Source organism: Panthera pardus, unplaced genomic scaffold (assembly GCF_024362965.1).
Source record: "Panthera pardus isolate Hobbes unplaced genomic scaffold, ASM2436296v1 HiC_scaffold_13, whole genome shotgun sequence".
NCBI lineage: Eukaryota > Metazoa > Chordata > Mammalia > Carnivora > Felidae > Panthera > Panthera pardus.
Window position 1 is genome coordinate 8,190,342 of NW_026526688.1, and position 18,603 is coordinate 8,208,944.

Genomic DNA, 18,603 nt, shown 5'->3' on the forward strand with positions numbered 1-18,603 from the left:
TCGGCTCAGGTCAGCATGCTACCCATTTTTGCAATGACTAGAAATCCTTCTTGGAGTGCACTGAGAACACTGAAGCAAAGTGATTTCTTATTATTCTGCAATTTTTGAAAACTACTAAGGAAAGAAACGCAACATGAGAACTTTGTGCGATTATCTTAGTAGACGTGAAGTGATTAATGGTTTTAACCGGTACCTACATTAGCTCCAGCCTCCAGCAGAGTTCTTGCACACGCCACGTGGTCTCCAAGGCAGGCTTCGTGCAGCGGGGTGATGTGGTCTATGGTAACTGCATTTACATTGTAACCCTAAATACGACATGAATAATTTCGAAAGGTGAGCAAGAAAGTATACGAAATCATCTTTATAAAGGTCATTGGTGAGTGATACGAAAGACCAAAGACTCAGGGAGGCAGGTTTAAGTTCAGCAGGCGAGGCCAGTTCAGACGCCATAGAGGCAGTCCGTTGTCAAAACTCGTCAATACTGTAACACCACCACCGTATCTAAACCCTGTAGCGGCTAAATTGTTTTGTTTAGTAGATTCTGAATGTTTTCATAAAATTCCGCCTCCTTAACTTTCTGTGGTCTTTATGAATTGGTTTGATTACTGTTATTGTTTTGTTTTTTACTTTGTAGAAGTGGAGACTGTTGATAGGCCGGGTCGCTTGTTTTGATTTGGGGCTGTGAAATTACAGGTTAGTCCAGACTGGGGGGAAAATACTCTAAACTGTAGTGAGCCATGTTGTGAACTTTTGTCACTGGATAGGAGTGACTAGGTTCTATTCTTGTGGTTGAGAGCTCTGATCATCAAGTCAGTTACACTTGGGCTTGAAGCCTTGTTCCAGAATGCAGTAATTATTTTAATTTGGGCGAGCACCTTAACCTCTAAGTTTTAGGGTCATCGTGAGGATTAAACAGCATGATGTATGTAAAGCAATTATTGTTACAGGGCCCCACATATGGCAAGAGTTCCATCTTATTTTACTATCCAATCAAAACCAAGTACACACTTTAAAAATCAAATCAAAACCAATAAAACACTTTATTCCAGTTAAACTAATGATGTCAGACTAAACTAATTAAATATTAGGACATGAGATTCTGTGCTTTCCTGCTATTTTTGGTAACTCACTGTCTATTGACCATCATACTAAACACTGTAAGAGGAAGATTTTCGTGGCCAAACCCCCATAACGTGACGCACTGCCATGGCCTGTAATACCAGGATGAATCTTAAAATGAAGGCAAGAAAAGATTCACCCCCAACCTTTGTCACTAGCAGGTGGCAACTTTTTAGATCCCTTAAGTTATCTTTTCACAGATTTCGAATTGTCTAGCCAGCAGTCAGACTTGAAGGAGCTAATTCCTAACTGCCACCCGCCGGGGTGACCAGGTGGCCGAGCGTCTGCAAAGGTCTGGATTCTGTTTCCCATCGGGCTCTGGGGGCAGCCTCTGACTCTTCCTGGCTGGCGTGTGGGTGTATGAGATACATGTCGAAAAATATCCTGAGACTGCTCTCCTCTCAAAGAACTGCGTGATGGTTTCCGTAGGTGGTTGGGGGGACCGAGTGGGTTATGTTCAGAAAATTACTGACTTTTCTCAGGGTGGGTTTTTTTTTCCCCCCATCAAGTGATGAGCAAACAAAATGGTCACTCTGTTATCACAGGACAGCCCTACAGGAGCAGCTTGTCCTACATGTTCCCTTTATAGATGAAAAAAGGAAGGTCAGGAAGGTTGTGATTCACTTTAAGAACCCGCCTGGCATGCAGGTGCCCTGAGTCCCAGGGCCATGCCCTGGAACCCGGGCATCACTGCCTTTCCTTCCCACACAGCCACCCGAGAGCATCCCTTTCTCCCGGATACCAGGAAGCACCAGGACAATGACTTCCAGATCTGGGTGTGCTTCTGAATCACGTCATTCAATTTTAACAACGCGCAGGCTAAGCCAGAGGACTCTGTGTTTCTGTAAGGAATCTATGCTTTTCATTTTTCCTCTGGTGAGTCTGAGGAGTGGGCAGGGAGAGAAGTGATCGCTCTGTAGCGTTCATGGGTAATTCGCCATCACAGAGGACAGATTAATGTAAAAAAGCTTGTTTGGGCATCTGCTCTGATTATCCCTTTTTGGATATTTTGTGACCAAACTTTCTCTGCAATTAGCTGCACACATTGTATAGAGTAAAGCATAGTTGAAGTGCTAAATGAATAATACATACGTCCAGGGACTTCTTGCTGAAATATGTTTCAGTGAGCAAGTATACTGTACGAGAAACTCGATATATTAAGACATAGGATTATACCAAAATATTTATAAAGAAATCTCAAAGCTAAATGCAAAGTAGAGAGCTGACTGATATAGGGGTTAAAACAAAAAAAAAGACTGGTAGCATTTATTAAGCAGCTTTATTCTTTTTTCTTTGATTACTTTTGAAAGTTAATGTTCTACGGTCATGGGACAGGGATGTATTTCCAGCCGTAGCTAATACGTCACCTGGGATAGCAGTGTTCGCAGAGCAAGAAGACGACCTTGACTTGCTGCTTCGTGTAGTGGTGACCGGTCTGCCCAGGAACCTGTTGGAAAAGAGACGAGATCTGTGAGTAGAAGTGAACCCTGACAGACACACTCAGTTCCTGTGAAATACACACTCTTCAGAGTCTGTGATCAACAAGGTGACTGAGACACCTGACCATATACCAGGAAGTCTGATTCTTGTCTAAAAGATCCAGCCTGGCAGTTTCAGAATGCCAAGGGCTATAAAGCATGTTCTGGAACTTTCCTATCCCAGAACTGCTGTACCTTTTGAACTGTCTTCCAAAGAAGGGGAGGATTAAGTTCCCTTAGATAGGCCCCAAAAGCACCTGTTTCATGGTTTCTCAGAACTCCAAAAACCTTTTTTTTTTTTTTTTAATGTTTGTGTATTTTTGAGAGAGAGAAACAGAGTGCAAATGGGAGGAGAGAGAGAGAGAGAGAGAGAGAGAGAGGGAGAGAGAGAGAGAGACACAGAATCCAAAGCAGACTCCAGGCTCTGAGCTGTCAGCACAGAGCCCGATGTGGGGCTTGAACTCACCAACCGTGAGATTGTGACCTGAACCAAAGCCGGACGCTTAACGGACTGAGCCACCTGGGTGCCCCGCCCCCAAAAATCTTTTTTGGGCACTTTTAGGAAGGCTAGCAGCAGGAGCACCCCCACCTCTCTGCTTTCTACGCCCACCCTGCCATGCCCCCCTCTCTCTGTACCCCCAGACTGTCCTCTCCTTACAGTTTGCCCTGAGGTGTAAAGGGGCTATGCCAGGTTACCAAGGAGAATGTGTAGCTGACCCCTATGTCCTGCGCCCTCGAACAAGCCCAGTGGGCCCTCGAAAGGGGTGTCGCGGCTTGGGAGGAGCAGACTATCATTGATGTTTGAAATGGTACCGATAATGCCAAGGGGGTCCTTGAATGACTCCCTCGGGGGTCGCTGATTCTCCACATACCAGTGGTTGGCAACCCCTTCTGAAGACCCTACATCCTGAAGAAAAAGGCACTGACCCTCCTTGTCCCCCAAGTTCCCCCTTCTTACGTGCCTATGCGCCCCTCCCATTAGAAAATCAGTGCCCTCCCGTGTGGAAATCCACATGTCCTTCTCTCCCCCAGAGCCATCTGGCATCCAACCACCCCTATCTCTCCCACCCTTGTGGTCCACCCAGGTGGTTTTATATGATACCGGCTTGGTGCCCGGTGATTTTCTTGTAATTTAAACAGGATCAGCATGGTTGGTTCTATTTAATCTACACCAGAGATCACCCGTGGAGGTTTTTCAGTGATTAAACATGCAGACCGTGCCAATCAGAGAAACATTCCTTTAAGGGGTCTCGTTGGCTGATAAGCTGAAGCACTGCTAGCTAGAGGGAGAGCCTTCCTGATGTAATGGGATTATGTTCGCTAGTATCTGTCTTCTTGTCTACTCCCTCTTCCTCCTTTTGAGGATCCACAGGATGCAGTAAACAAAAATAATGTTTAAAAACCCTGCTGATCAGTCCTAGTACAATTTAAATAAAGTCACTTAGCTGTTAGAAACAGACATTTTATGAAAAGCATGTCTGAAGCTTTCTGAATAGGTCAGGAAATTAGGCGAAACGCGGTAAGGTGTAGTACTTTAGAAACACGTCATTGCTCCTATGATTTCATACCTTTAAAGAAGTCTCACATGGACCCAGGCTTCCTCAATTATGGTCTCACAGAAGAACTCTGCCAGAACACCGTAAGGGAGGTCCAAACGATTTCACTGAATAAAATGTGGGCCACATATCACGGGATTCATGAAATGACTGAGTGAACGTGGTAGAGAGGGCAGAAGGCAACTGCCCATCATCAGTCTTTTTTATATCCAGTGATATTATGGGATGTTGTGGAAGACACAAATCCCGAGGGCGAGGGGGCACAGCTTCTCTTCCTGTTACCCCTGATGTACCAGTAACGGTAATGGTGGCCGATGCCCAGCCTGCGCCGCGTGGGACATGCGGTGGGACGTGGGACACCTGTGCCAGCACCGCGTGCATGATCCCCCTTCCTCCTCACACTCGCCGAGGCATAGACAACTGTTAGTTCTAGTTTTTAAATTTTTCCTTTAAATTATTTATTTTTGAGAGAGAGAGAGTGCAAGTGGGGAAGGGGCAGAGAGAGACGGACAGCGAGAATCCCAAGCAGGCTCTGCGCTGACAGTGCAGAGCCCTACACAAGGCTCCATCTCATGAACGCTGAGATCTTGACCTGAGCTGAAGCCAAGAGTCAGACGCTTAACTGAATGAGCCACCCACGCACCCCTATTAGTTATATTTTAAAGGTGAGAAATGAGAGCCAAAAGAAACATCATTTAAAGAGAGCTACATAATCTAACTGGAGTTAGTTATGACACTGCTCTGTTCTCCCTTTCCAGCCAGCATTATTTCCTGCTTATTCAGAAGATTAGCAAGCCAGACATCCAATTCTTTGAGCTGTCAACTGAAAGAAGATTTACTGTTATTAGCTTTTGGGCATTCTTTCTTTCCCGTGTGCAACACTCCTATTATATATTAAAAGTAGGATTGAAATGCACAGCAATAAATATTTGTTGATAGGATAATATTTGGTGACAAAGCAATCATTTCTAAGAAGTTAGAACGTTATGTTCTTGCTAAGCAAAGTGCAAAGTCGCCATCATAAATAATATTATTTGGGGGAACAGCTATGTTTTGAGTTTCAGCTTCTGAGGTGAAACCTGATGCTTTAAAAATCATACACATCAGAGCAGCTGGGTGGCTCAGTCCGTTAAGCATCCGACTCTTGATTTCAGCTCATGTCATGATCTCACGGTTCATTAGATCGAGCCCTGTATCGGGCTCTGTGCTGGCAGTCAGGAGCCTGCTTGGTATTCCCTCTCTCCCTCGCTCTCTGCCCCTCCCCTGCTCAAAATAAATAAACTTTAAAAAATAAAAATAAAAATCATACACGTTTGTTTTATCATTAAAGTAAACTTGACTGCTGAGTGAAACTCTGGAGAACTTAAGAACACATATCAATTTCATTGTGAAGATTTAAATAAGGAAATTATAACAACTTTTCAAAGAGATCACATATGTGAAATCACTAAGTTCAGCTTGCTCAGAAGAGCAGTAGTAAATTAAAGTTTTAAGTAATCCTTGCTTAAATATATAAATTTAAATAATCATTTATAGTATTTATAATGATTGTAATGATCATGTTTTCTCTCCTGTATATTGGCTCAATAAATTCAGTACCTTAATTTACCTCTAAAAGATACATGCTGAATTACATGATGCCGATTCATTATTGCTGCCTATTCTTTCATTGTCACTAGCTAAATGGCAATTAACCAGATGTTGAGATTGGGAAAAGTTTAGAGAAATAGCCTTTTGGGTTCATTTCGGGCTCATTTCTATCTAGTATATTTATGAAGAGGCATATCTAGTATATTTATGAAGAGCCCCTTAGAGCTGCCGCTTTAAGGGGCAGCAAAGCGAACAATATTTGTTGCTGACGGCAATTTGATATCCCCCTTTTGCAAACTTATGTGTTTTCCCATCAAAATCGTTCTATTATACTTCTGAACAATTTCAGCATTGCTGTTTGGTGTTCATAAAAGAAGGCGGTGGGGGGAAGAAAGGAAAAGGATCATTTAGAAAACAGGCAACAGAAGGACCAAAATAAAGAAATGGAAGTATTTGAAGGTACCACCCCGTACCCCAACCACCACTTGTTCCCCAGACTGTCACACAGCTTTCTGTGGCACCTTCAATTTCTTTTTCACCAAGACTTAGGTCTATTATGGTGGGGAGAAAAAAAGCTGAGCCAGGTTTTCCCTATGTGTCTTTGGTACTGTTTCTATTTACATGACCTCCAAAGGCATGACAAGGGAGTGAAACACAATCTACAGGGCAGCGTGGTGGGAGGTCAGTTACAAAACCACTGGAAATATGCTGGATGAGGAATCTCTTGGCCCATCAGGCAGAGATCAAGCATGGGCCCCCTGCTGTCTGCCATTATTCCTACAAGAACTGGGCTGGGGATGGGGGAGTGGGTGGAAGGTTGGGGGAGGGGCGGGGAGCAGGAGAATTAAATGAGACACAGATAAAGCTAGAGCACAGAAGCTCAGGAGGAAAGAGACGGAGGGGCCAGGCAGGCCACGATTCGCATCCCAGTTGAGGACAGTGGCTTCCATGAAGTCATCTAACTTTTCCAAGATTCAGTTTCCACCAAAAATGGGACAAGCACCAGCAACAGTCAGACAGGGTTGAGGGGGGGACTGGGAATGAGCAAGTACAGAGCCTGCTCTATAAATAATAACCTGGTGGTCTTTGCTAAACAAACTGGTAAATAGGGGAGCTTCTTGTAGGAATTTTAGGGAAAAATAATTGTTTTCCAAAACTAGAGAAACTCGAACCATAAACAACAGCATTAAAATAATTTTCAGTGCTATCAGTTTAATAAACTAAAGCAACTGAAGGATTTATAAATGTATTTAAGCCAACAAACAACAGCTCGTGCTACGTTTTTTTGAAGTGTAGGTATGTCCATCTAACGAAGGAGTGACCTATAGCCTGTGCATGGGACTCGAGGCACCTTGTTTGTGTGAACTCTGCTTGCTTAACTCCCAAGCGACCCCACTTCATTCCCGGTAATGCTGGAGAAGAATCTCTGAAATTAATCCATAACGTGTGAGAATCACAGGTACTAGATCAGATTCCGGTTCCTGTTTTGACCTAAGCCTCCACCCCTCCGTATTTCCTGCCTTCACAATCTGAAATTCGGCAACTGCAAATTTCCATTCAGCTGTGTTGCGTATAAAATATCTTCCCTTTCAACATGGACATGCTATATTTATATTAGAACGATTGACACACTTTCTCTCAAAACCAAGCAAAATTACACATAGCTTCATATACAACAGTTCAGGAACTTTACAATCTTGTCAGACTTTAACTGGGTAGCTAAGATTTTTTAAGTGTCCACTTTAACTCTTTAGGATGAATCAGTGTGAAAATTAGTTTTACAAAACACCTGTAAGTTTCGCCAGGCTGATCGGGTGCCTTCTGTGAAGGCCGCGCTGTGCCACACATTAGTAACTTGACTATATTTAGAAACAACACCAGTCCCCAGAAATCTGGTATATAATTTACAGGGAGAGAGCCTACCCTGTTCTGTAAACATCGCATGGCTAGAGCAAAAACATTCTCTTTCTTAGATAAATATGGTTTGGTAAGAGTGTATACCGTACCTAAATCGCCATCTCCCCATGGCGCTTCAAGCCAGCCACTGTTGAGGTAAATCCGACTCATATCTTTCTTTTATCAACATAAAAAAAAAAAACAACTCGCTTGTCGTTTGCTAGCTCTGTTCGGCCATCTTAAGGACCTCTAAGCTCCTTGTAACATGACCTTTCACCACCCGAAACGAAACAGCTTTTAAAATCGGATTTATTTTTCAAAACTGCCTTTTCTTACCGATCATTCCTCTTTGAGAAATTGCTTATCCTACCTAATTTTTTCTTTACAGTATGTGCCTTGCAATAAACTCCAAGCATTACAATGAGAGCTCTACCCATAGCGATGATGACACCAATCTGCTTCTTAAAGAGTCTGTGCCTGGCTCTCCTTAGTCCCACGTGCGGAAGTAGGAGGTAGCCTCATTCCAGAGCTAACCTCGCACTGGCAGTGGTGCAGAGGGCTCTCTGTGTTTGGGTCACTCCCACTTTGCTCAGTTGGTCTCAAAATCGGGAAGTCAGGACACTTATTTCAAACAGGAAATTATAAGGACAGATGGGAAGCAATGACATCTTCCTATATGAATCGGTACCAAATGTTAATGCATTTTACAACTCCCTTTGCTATAAAGCATTAAATCAACTATCTTCTTCAAAATGGCAGTGGATTTACCATGAAGCCAGTGCAAACTTAAGTTCAGGACCCCTCCATTGCACAGACACTTTCTAAGACTCTGTAATTTTGTATTATTTTGTTTAAAGAAGATCCCAAAATGAAGATAAGCTTCAGGCTCAACATCTGGCCCATCCCTCCTCACGGGTTTACAAAATAATTAAAAAATCACCAGGCATTTACTGACCTTGATGGTGTACTTTTCTGTTTAACCACATAAATAGAGCTACATAAACCCATGAGAACATGCCTGACAAGGAGGGAAGCATTACGCTGTTAAAACCAGTCCCTCCCAAGCTTGAGACTGTCCTCTTTTTCCATCACTGTTGCCTCTCTGAAAGTTTCCTCAGAAAAATCTCATCCAGGTCTGAAAACCACCAGCCACAGCTGTGCCTTGGAAACTTTAGGTCTAAGTGGTGAATTGCATGGGTATGCAACTTACTCTAATTGGTTTCTTGTTCACAGTCTAGGATCCCGTCATTATCTCCTAAGAAGACAGTTTCTGGTCCCGAACAGAAAAAGACAACAGGTAAGTGAAAAAAGTGCTGGGGTTGAGCTCAAATTAAAAAAAAAAAAAAAAAAAAAAAAGACTTGGGGCGCCTGGGTGGCTCAGTCTGTTAAGCATCCGACTTCAGCTCAGGTCATGATCTTGTGGTTTGTGGGTTCGAGCCCCGCGTCGGACTCTGTGCTGACAGCTCAGAGCCTGGGGACTGCTTCAGATTCTGTGTCTGCCTCTCTCTCCGCCCCTCCACTGCCCCTCATGCTCTGTCTCTCTCTCTCAAAAAATAAGTAACATTAAAAAAAAAAAAAAAAGACTGAATTTCTAACAAAGTGAAGGCAGAGATTTCACTATGATATCCATGAATATCCAAAATCAAGAGAGAAAGAGACTGTAAGGCCTTGCTCAGGTAACAGTGATGCTCTTGGAAGAGACTATCTAGTCGTTCCAACTACTGGTCACTGGTCACTGGGGCTGTGGGCAGAGCACGCTGGACATCTTCAGATGGATCTGAGTTCAAATTCTGGCACAGATCCTACTTGTGAACTTGGTAGTAATTAACCTCTTGAACGTCAGTTTTCTCAACCATAATGGGAAGGATAAATCTCTATACATCACAGGGTTGGAGTCACTGTGAACTACTTAGCATAGTACCAAACACATTTGAAATCTGTCAAAAACGATCCAAATTCCGTTTTCAACAGTTATTTCCAAATATCTGCCCCGGGAGCTTTTTGCGACCTGTTCTAAACAGGAGGGTAGAACAACTTAACTTACTTAAGATTATGAAGCTTTAGCCTCTTACTTAGATATCTGTAGGGGGCTATAAATAGATAGAGAATGGTCAAAATTTAGGGGCAGTTATCTCCTAAGTCTCTTCCCTGGGCTTCCCAAAAATTTTTGCGCCAATTCTGAAATTTACTCCTGGATGTTCACCTAGGTCAATCATCTCGATACATTTCTAAAACTAAACTTGTCACCTTTCTCTCAAAACCAGTTATTTCTTTTTGCTTCTGTATGGTTTTAAACAATACCGTCCCCCCATCACCTGGCCCTAATAATACGGTCTTAAAAGTAAGCCCAACCATTTTCAAGGAAACTTCATACATGGTCACTGTTTCATATGCTCCTCTGCAAGGAGGGAGTTAGTTATTATTGGCTTAGTACTTCCTTTTTTGTGAATTTTCTTCAACCCCAGCGGACTCCTAGCATCTGCCTACACTCGCTCTTAGGGGGAATCTCTTCTAGTCCCGTCAGTATGAATATTATTCGCGTGTTGATGAGCCCAAATTTGCATCTCCAGACCAGCTCTCGCCTCTAAATTCCAGACTTAAATTTCTAGCTGGCTCTTCCAGCTTCTCCACTTGGGTATTTAAGTGGGCACTTCCACTTCACGTGGAGAACTGAACTCGCGCCAGACTCCTCCTAGATCTCCTGTCACTTCCTGACAGTGCCACTCATCCAGGTGCCGTGAGGCCGGAAGCTTCCGTGTAATCCTTCGTTTCTATTCCTGACATCCCACAGGCAGATACCAGTGAGTCTCCCGCCTCTCGCCTTCCAGCGTAATCCAGACCTTGGCTGTTATAACCCTCACTGCTGCTGCTGCACTACCGGCCACGATTTCCCTCACCCGACGTGCCACAAGAGCCTGCCGACTGGTCTGTGTGCTTCTCCTTGTGACCTTCCAATGGTCTGTTGTAACCACAGGAGCCAAAATGATTCTTTTTAAGTCACGGAGAATCCAGTGGCTTCCTTTCTTGCCCAAAGTAACAAGTTGTCGTCGTGAGCCACCAGTGTCCCCAGGCTCCTCTCTGATCTCAGGTTCTACCTCCGACCCCTTCCGTCGGCCACACTGGCCTCACTGTTCTCCCTCAAACACACCTCATGGACTTCTGTTCACTCTGCCTGCCGTGCCTCTTTGTGAAATACGCACATGGCTTTCTTTGTGACCTCTCCTCTGCCCTGGCACGTCACCTTCTCAGAGAGCCCTTCCTTGGCCATCTTCTAAGAAGTCCTCCCTGTCCTGTTCTTCATTCTCTCTCTACCCTGCTTTATTTTTCTTCTTATAATTGCCGCTAGTATATAAGATCTTGGAAAGCAGGACTTGGTGTATTTTATTCATTGCCATGCCCCCGATACTTAGCCCATTAATAATGTTCGTTGATGAATAAATGTTCAAAATCACATGATGCTCTAGAGCTTGGGGCCCTGACTCCTAAATTCATTGGTTCTTCCATTGCCCCAAGCCACTCCCCACCCCCCCATCAATGAGTCCTAAGAGTATTTCCTTAAGCAGTAATCTTGCCCTTCATATTCACCCACTATTTGTTCATTTATTAAACGTTTATGGTGCTCTTCTAAGCAGTTTTCACCCTTCTAGATGCCAGAGATACACAAAGATGAATTGAGTATGGTCCACTTCCTTTTGAATTCAGTTTGGATGGTCTTCCTGATGCCCATCTCTCTCCCACCATCCGTAATACTGTCATTGAATTAAACTTCCAGAAGCACCTAGAGTTCCAGCCAGCCCACAAGGTGCCTTGAGGAAAATTAGAAAAGGCCCCCGTTTCCATGGCAGTCACACCCCATGCTGGGCATACATGGTCGGGCTACACAACAGCGAGTGGCTGTTGTGAGCCCGAAAACACCTTTAGGACCGTGTTGCTCTCAGGCTCAAAACCTTGAATGGCTCGCCACTCACATGCCCATCCTAGAATAAAAGATTATCTGCCATGTGGATCAGACCTTCTGTTTTTATCTTCTGTTACTTGCCTTCACATGCCCCATGCTTATGTTAAACTGGACTCTTGTACGTGTTCCCCCGATTTTTTCTTTTTTTGGATCATCTCCCCCAGCTCAATTTTCCTTCTTTTGTGGCTGTCTGTCTGCTTCACTGGTCTGCCTGCTCTGATCCTTGGGGCTTAAGAAGTCCAAAAAGCAGAAGTGGTAGCTTCCCTTACGTAGAGAGTTAGACACTGGGCGGGGGAAGAGGGTAGAGGGTGGGTAGAGGGAGGAGAAGATAGCCAAAAGAAAGGAGGATAGAGAGGCAGTAGGGAGGTGTGAGAGGGGAGAGGCAAAGGAATGGAGGGAAGGAGAGGCAGAGAGCCATAGAGATGGTGTTTAATGCTGGTCCTGAGGCATCAGATGCCAGTGTCCAGGCCTTGGCCACGCCCCTGAGAGGTGACAGGCAGAGGAAGAGAGGGGCCCTCGCCCTTGTGTCCCCACCTTCAGGACAAAGCTGCATGCTTTACATCTTAAGCTTTAAGATTTGCTGAACTTGTTTCAAGGGATTAATGGCTCGCCCAGCAGGCTCATCAGCAGGAAGCCTGGGGACTGGAGGCCAAGTGCACCTCCCTAGTGCACTGGCGTTCAGCTCCCACCTCGGCACAAAGCCGAAGAAAAGGATGGGAGGGGACATTATTAAAATGATAAAGTTCTATGTTGAAATCCTGATGCCCAATGTGATGGTATTTGGAGGTGGGGCCTTTGAGAAATATTTAAGCCATAAGGGTGGAACCCTCATAAATTGGGGACTAGTACCCTTATAAAAATGGCTCCAGAGACATCCGAGCCCTTCTACCACAGGAGGACACAGTGAGAAGGTGCCAGTGATGAACCAGGAAGAGGGTCCTCATGTAACATGACTGTGCGGGCACCTTGATCTTGGACTTCCAGACTCCAGAGCTGTGAGAAATAAATTCTGTTATAAGCTACTTAGTCTCTGGTATTTTTTTTTTATAGCAGCACAAGTGGACTAAGGATTATTTTGTCTGCCACCAAATTCCTACGCTGAAGCCCTAACACCCAATGTGGCTGACTATATTTGGAGATAGAGCTTTTAGGAAGTAATTAAGGGGAGGCAAGGTCATGAAGATGGGGCCCTAATCTGATAGGGTTGGTGGACTTATAAAAAGAGAGAGATCTTTATCTCCACAATCATGCACCAAGAAAAGTCCATATGAGCATATGGTGAGAAGGTGGCCAACTATAAGCTAGGAAGACAGTTCTCACCAAGACCTGATTATGTGGGCACTTTGAGCTTAGACTCTAAGCCTCCAGAACTATGAGAAACTTAATTTCTGTTGTTTAAGCCACCAGCCTGTGGTATTTTGTTACGGCAGCCCAAGAAGACTGAGACAGTGATTAAATGCTTTGCTTCAAGTTAAAATCAGTACCTGATAAATCCAGGAAGCAAACTCAGTCCTTTTGAATGTTCAGTGAAACTTTATCATATAATATTTTCTCTTCAACCACAGAGGATACAGTATACTTAGTAGGCTGTTAATCCATAATGGATCCATAATAAATACTACAAAACAAACTAATTAAACACACTAAGAAGTGTTACCTTCTAAAAATGAAAAAGAACCGTGGAACTGTTGTCTACATTCTCATATAATAATATGTATATTTGCAATAGTAGCAACAATAGCTGTACTCTCTTATTCAATTATAAAAGTGGGACATTACATAAGACAATAAATACACTGTCAATCAAAATCAAAATACATTGTAATCAAAAACCAAAAATCACAATGCTGCTTTCCAAATATAACCAAACCTTTTGTTGTATATACTTCCTAATTTTTTTCTAAATACACACTTTTTAATCAAGATGCAACCATACTGCTCAGATTATTTTTAACCTTTTGTTTTATAGATATAATTCTACAACACTTTAAATGGCTATAATGCATATGTCATTGTATAGGTATACCATTATTTAGTTACTCTCCTACTGAATGTTTAGGTGGCCTTTAGTTTTGAGGAATTAATACTATTTCTTATTTTTGTGAATGTGTCTAATTATCTGCTTAGAGTAAATTCTTAAGATTCTGATATATGTCCTCAAATTACCTTCAGCAAAATGGGCCTGTTTACATTCTCATTAACAGTGCTGGAAACATTTGAAGCTAAATCTAATGAAAGTTTGCCAAGACTTTTTTTTTTTTTTTTTTATTGAAGCATAGGACATTTCCTTTTTATTTTTAATATATTTAAACTATGTCAAGGAAAATTGTGTAAAACTCTATTTTCTCTACACGAAATTAGATTTTAAAATATAATTTTACAGCTTATTTTCAACTTTCTCTGGAGTCTGTCTTAAGTGAAAATGTGTGAGACTCATCCAGTTGAATTAATATTTTTTGTTTGTTTTTAGCCACCTTGCCGAACTCTTGTATGCTGCTCGTACCTGTGGCCAAGTGCATATTTAGGTAATTTAGTCTTCACTGAAGAAGGAACAAAATGCTCTTTATTCTACAATAATTGCCTAAATTCCTCCTGGATCTAAGGACCGTGCAAATGATGAGACTACTTATTACTGCTTTCCAACCTCTAACACAATGCCTAGCACACAGTAATCGCTCAATAAACACTTGCTGACTACTGTCTTCTTTGTAGTCAACTACTTTCTATTCATGCTAATCTATCCTTAATTTTTATTGATAATTGTACAGTTAAAAAGTAACTGAAAGGCAATGTGTGCTGGGGAGGAAGCATTAGGGAGTTTTCTCAGTCTTTTAAAGAAGTGGTAGTATTTCATCCTCTTGAAAAGTATTCTTTTAGATTTTTAAAATTTGTAATACTTTATCAGTAGTATTCTCAGATTTCATCTATTACACAGTAAATGCAAGTCTTGCAGCGTTTTTGGAAATAGAGGTTTCCTGGAACAAGGGTCACCTTCGAGTCTGCATTCCCAACAGTTAGGTCTATTATTGACCATACTGGTGTTCCACTAAAATTTACATTTAGAGTATTCTTTTTAAAACTAATCTCCTCACAAAGCTCCCCTCTGGTACTGTGCTCATTCTCCTTTATACGTTTCACATTTTTTAATTCCTAAAATTAATAACTTTGTGTCAGCGTATTCTAAGGAACCCATTCTATTCATTTTCTTGCCTCCATCACCCTCCTACGTTCTGGTCCAATTTAAGTGATTCAAAATGTTCATCTTTGATGGCTTGTGAACAGTCTTTTCCTGCTTAACAGCATCTTTCTTTGTTTCCATACCAACTTGGAAGCACCTGCTGAAACAGAGAGGTAAACAACCCAGAGGCTAAGAGTTTACCGTTGTGGTTAATCTACAGTCATAGAAATGGGTCCACAGATGCATTGTCCATACACTAACAAGTGAAAACAGTGCGGTCCTTCGCCATGCCATACGTTTACATTTCGGAACCCGCGTTCTGGAAAGCACCCACAGCTTAAAGTTAGTATTTGCGAACAACAGGTCAACATCGTTTACTGCAGGATACCAACGGATTTGCAATGGCCGCTATACTAACCTTGACTGGTCAGAATAGCCCAGCTAGCTTTTCGTTTAGTAGAACGTTCTTCTACACTCGCTAGCCTTCTTTTCGTGAGGATCTGCTGTACGCAGTCCGTTTCGACAGCAATATCTGCGGGCATCGTGTCGTAGACGTTTCTGTCTGCGACAACCAGGTATCATAAGCGCAATTGCTCTAGCCAGAAGAAATACCAGCGACTGGATTTCCAACTACTTTTTCCTTCCCTTGAGACTTTCACAAAGATTCCTGTGTGCTAACTGGAGAATGGCCTGGATACTGAGCTCTATTCAGAAACACTTGGAGCGGGGTTAGTAAGGAGCAGGTGGGGGATGGGCCAGAAACGCCGTAGCATTTTCTATTTTTAAAGTGGAGACTCAGCAGCGGCCGGAAGTATTTAACTATTTGCACGATACAGAAAGGAAAAATGTGTAAAACTGCATTTCCTACTGGGAAGCAGAACAGAAATGAATTCTACGTTTAAAATATGAAAGCCTATTTGAATTACTGACAAGTCAATCCCCTGTAAAATTGCCCCTTGAAAACAGCTACAGACAGAACGGTAGAGCCAGAAAGCTCTGTTGTGATCAGTGAGTGGTTAGCCTTTCTTCTTCATCCTCGGGAGTAAACAGTGTTTGTGCATTAGGGTCAGCTGGTACGTAGCTCATGTTCGTTTCGTAAGAATCTAACTTTAGAACTGGCTTCCCTACAAAATCACAGTCCTGTTATTATTTATATAGGCACAGCTCACTATTGTGATTTTTTTGGAGGTCATTTCTAGGCCAAAAGGCGTCAGCGGTCAATTTAAGTACAACAGATCTTTCACCCTAAAAGGCAGAGCAGAGTAGAGAGGAAAAACCGCACCTGTGCCTCGTATTTTTTGCTGGCATGTAAGTTAGAACAGGGTACGCTGTCCATGACTGAGTCAAGAGCAGCGACGGAACCATGGTTGGTCTCCAGGGATTAACTGAGCTGGCGGTCATGTTACACAGTATTAATATATTGAGATCTGTCTTGATGAAAACCGGTCATAGAGTCTGTTACCCCCTTTACTTTTTTATCACTATTTTTTAGACTCCACCTTCTGTTGGCATATACGGAAAAAAAATTATTGGGGTATTGCCTTTAGATAACAAGCTGGGTAAGAACAAAAACATTTCATGCGTAAAATTATTTCCCATGCGCTACCCCGTTAATAGTTGCCGCCAGGTTACCTTGCCAGTATTTACCTCCAAGTCATCGCTAATAAACACCAATATCTTTTCCTTATCTTGAATTAAGCTTTAATCCTACGAACTATGTGATCTGAGGCAAGCAGCTTAATGATACCTCTTCTGTAAAATGAAGAACTTGGATAAGATGACCGTCTTCTGGCTCTAACATTCTTTGATCCCATTCTTTGATTGGGATTCTATGACTGACATACAAAGGGCAAGGGTATATGAGCTGGACGCATATTACATTACCACAAAGGAGGCCACACCTTCCCAGGAAAATGAGCTCAGGGCCAACTGAGCTGAGGCAGTCTGTATGGGGGGCACATTCCTAGGGGTTTGAGAAGGCTGAAGGGTGGTCGATGAAGGGGCTTATTCAGTCCGTTCCCTCTCCATGTCCAGTTGTCACTAACTGTAGGTTCTTTGTCCCCAGGTGGTGGCCACAGGGGAGTGTGCTGATCTATACAAGCCGCACGGTAAGAATAAATACTAATTTTTTGTTTAAAAAAAAATTCAGTTTTACGCTTTTGACTTTTTGGCTTTGTACTTTTATTGTTGCAAGATAAACATAGGAGGCTTTATTGTGAGAATTGGGATCATTTTTGTTCTTAAAAAATTTTGGACACCAGATATCGTCATCATTTCCATGGCTGTCCCCTCTGGGTTGTGTGATCAGAGTGCATACCTCTGTTATTTCATAGACCTAGCACTGTACCTCTTGAACAGGGGGCGTTCAAAGCAAACAAAAAAAGTTAAAGAGTGATTTGAATAATGGCATTCACAAGAATGCATCAGTACTTCAAGAAGGCTTTCTGTAGTCCGTGGGGAGTAATAAATTTCTAGTGCCGTGGGGAGAAAACAAGCCATCGGGGAGAAAACAAGCCATGGGATCGCATCATAACTACACACGTAGTTAACTCAGATGTGTGCTGGCTTGCAGAATACATATAATAATTCACACATATAATCAAATGGACTAAGGGAATAATAATCACTTCTTTCACAAATTTTCAGCGCATCCAAAGCGAAAGTAATTTTAAGAAACGACTGCAGGAAATGGAAGGAAAATGTTGTGACAATTAATTTAGTGGAAAAAATAAGGAACAAAATACTAAATCTATGGAGTAGCTCAACTGTATGATTTCATTTAAAAAATGCACAGTGAAGTGAATGTGTTTCGGACCAAATCACTTGAATGCTGGATGTCTGTCATTATGTAAACATGAGCGCACTGTGAAACATCTGGATATGTAGAAGAATCTAGCATCTTTCCTTGTGTCAGTGTAAAAGTGGACTGGATAGGCTGAAGGATATCATTGGGCAGAAGTCTTAAAGTAAACTAGTATTCGATACAACGCTGCTGGAAATAATAAAAATTACATTCCAAGTAAGATAACAGATTCTGCATTACTATGCCTCAGAAAAAGCATGTGAGTTCACTAGGGATCAGAGATGACATACTACTACTCCCCACAAAGGCTAACGTAAAATTCTACATCTTTTAGGAAGGATAAAGGAAACGAAACAGGGCCACTCTATTCCCATTTTAACCAACGCTGATGTGTCTGAAAAGTCGGGGACCTATGTTTGGGCTGGTTGCCAATCCTCAGTGAAAAAGTGCTGTGAAGACTGGAAAAATTTCAAAGAGCACTGGAAATCATCAAAAAGCTAAAGGCACTTCTACCGGAGAGCAATCTGAGTACCTTAGAAATTTCAAAATGAGAAGTTGAAATCTAAGAGGGATTATGCTAGAACTATATACAATCATCCAAGACACCGTTGGGAGTGAATAAACTTTTTCAAGAAATTCTGAAAAACGAGATAGTGGGATCAACTTCTGACAGTTTTAAAATTATATTTGGGACACAAATGGAAACTTTTTTTGGCTCGCACAACCAATCACAAACTGCAGGACCTCCCTGGTTCCAAAAGGCAGTGCTGGGCTACCACCTGAATCTTGGGAAACAGGTCAGGATGAACAGACGCCCGCTCAGATCCAGGTGGCAGTTTCCCCCACTTACGACTATGGAATGTTTTAAACCCGGATGCTCTCCACCACCCGATTCCACAGTTAGCAACTCGCAATTAGTCTTGTTCCTTCTGTCACCCATCCTACCCCACTCCTAGCATCACTCTGAAGCAAACCTCATTATACCATTTGATCCATAAATACTTCGGTCCACACCTCTAAAAGAT

The 18,603-nt window shown here is 42.5% G+C and overlaps 1 protein-coding gene and 1 long non-coding RNA gene across 5 annotated transcripts in view; one reads left to right on the forward strand and one right to left on the reverse strand.

Moving 5' to 3' along the window:
* The window catches only part of ASB5 (ankyrin repeat and SOCS box containing 5), a 50,404-nt gene that overhangs the window by 5,869 nt on the left and 25,932 nt on the right, over positions 1-18,603 (reverse strand). For 2 of the 4 annotated variants that reach the window (XM_019434252.2, XM_019434255.2), the window contains exons 2-3: positions 2,487-2,566; positions 198-305 (exon numbers count right to left, since the gene is read on the reverse strand). In XM_019434252.2, the coding sequence (XP_019289797.1) occupies positions 198-305; positions 2,487-2,566 (188 nt within the window). Of the gene's footprint in view, positions 1-197; positions 306-2,486; positions 2,567-7,749; positions 7,841-15,193; positions 15,428-18,603 lie in introns of those variants that run through there. The other 2 variants (XM_019434253.2, XM_019434254.2) reach the window with 2 other exon arrangements.
* LOC109257859 (uncharacterized) lies at positions 7,041-11,090 on the forward strand. Its single transcript, XR_002076123.2, has 3 exons — positions 7,041-7,202; positions 8,873-8,936; positions 10,431-11,090. It is a non-coding gene; the product is annotated as an uncharacterized LOC109257859 (long non-coding RNA).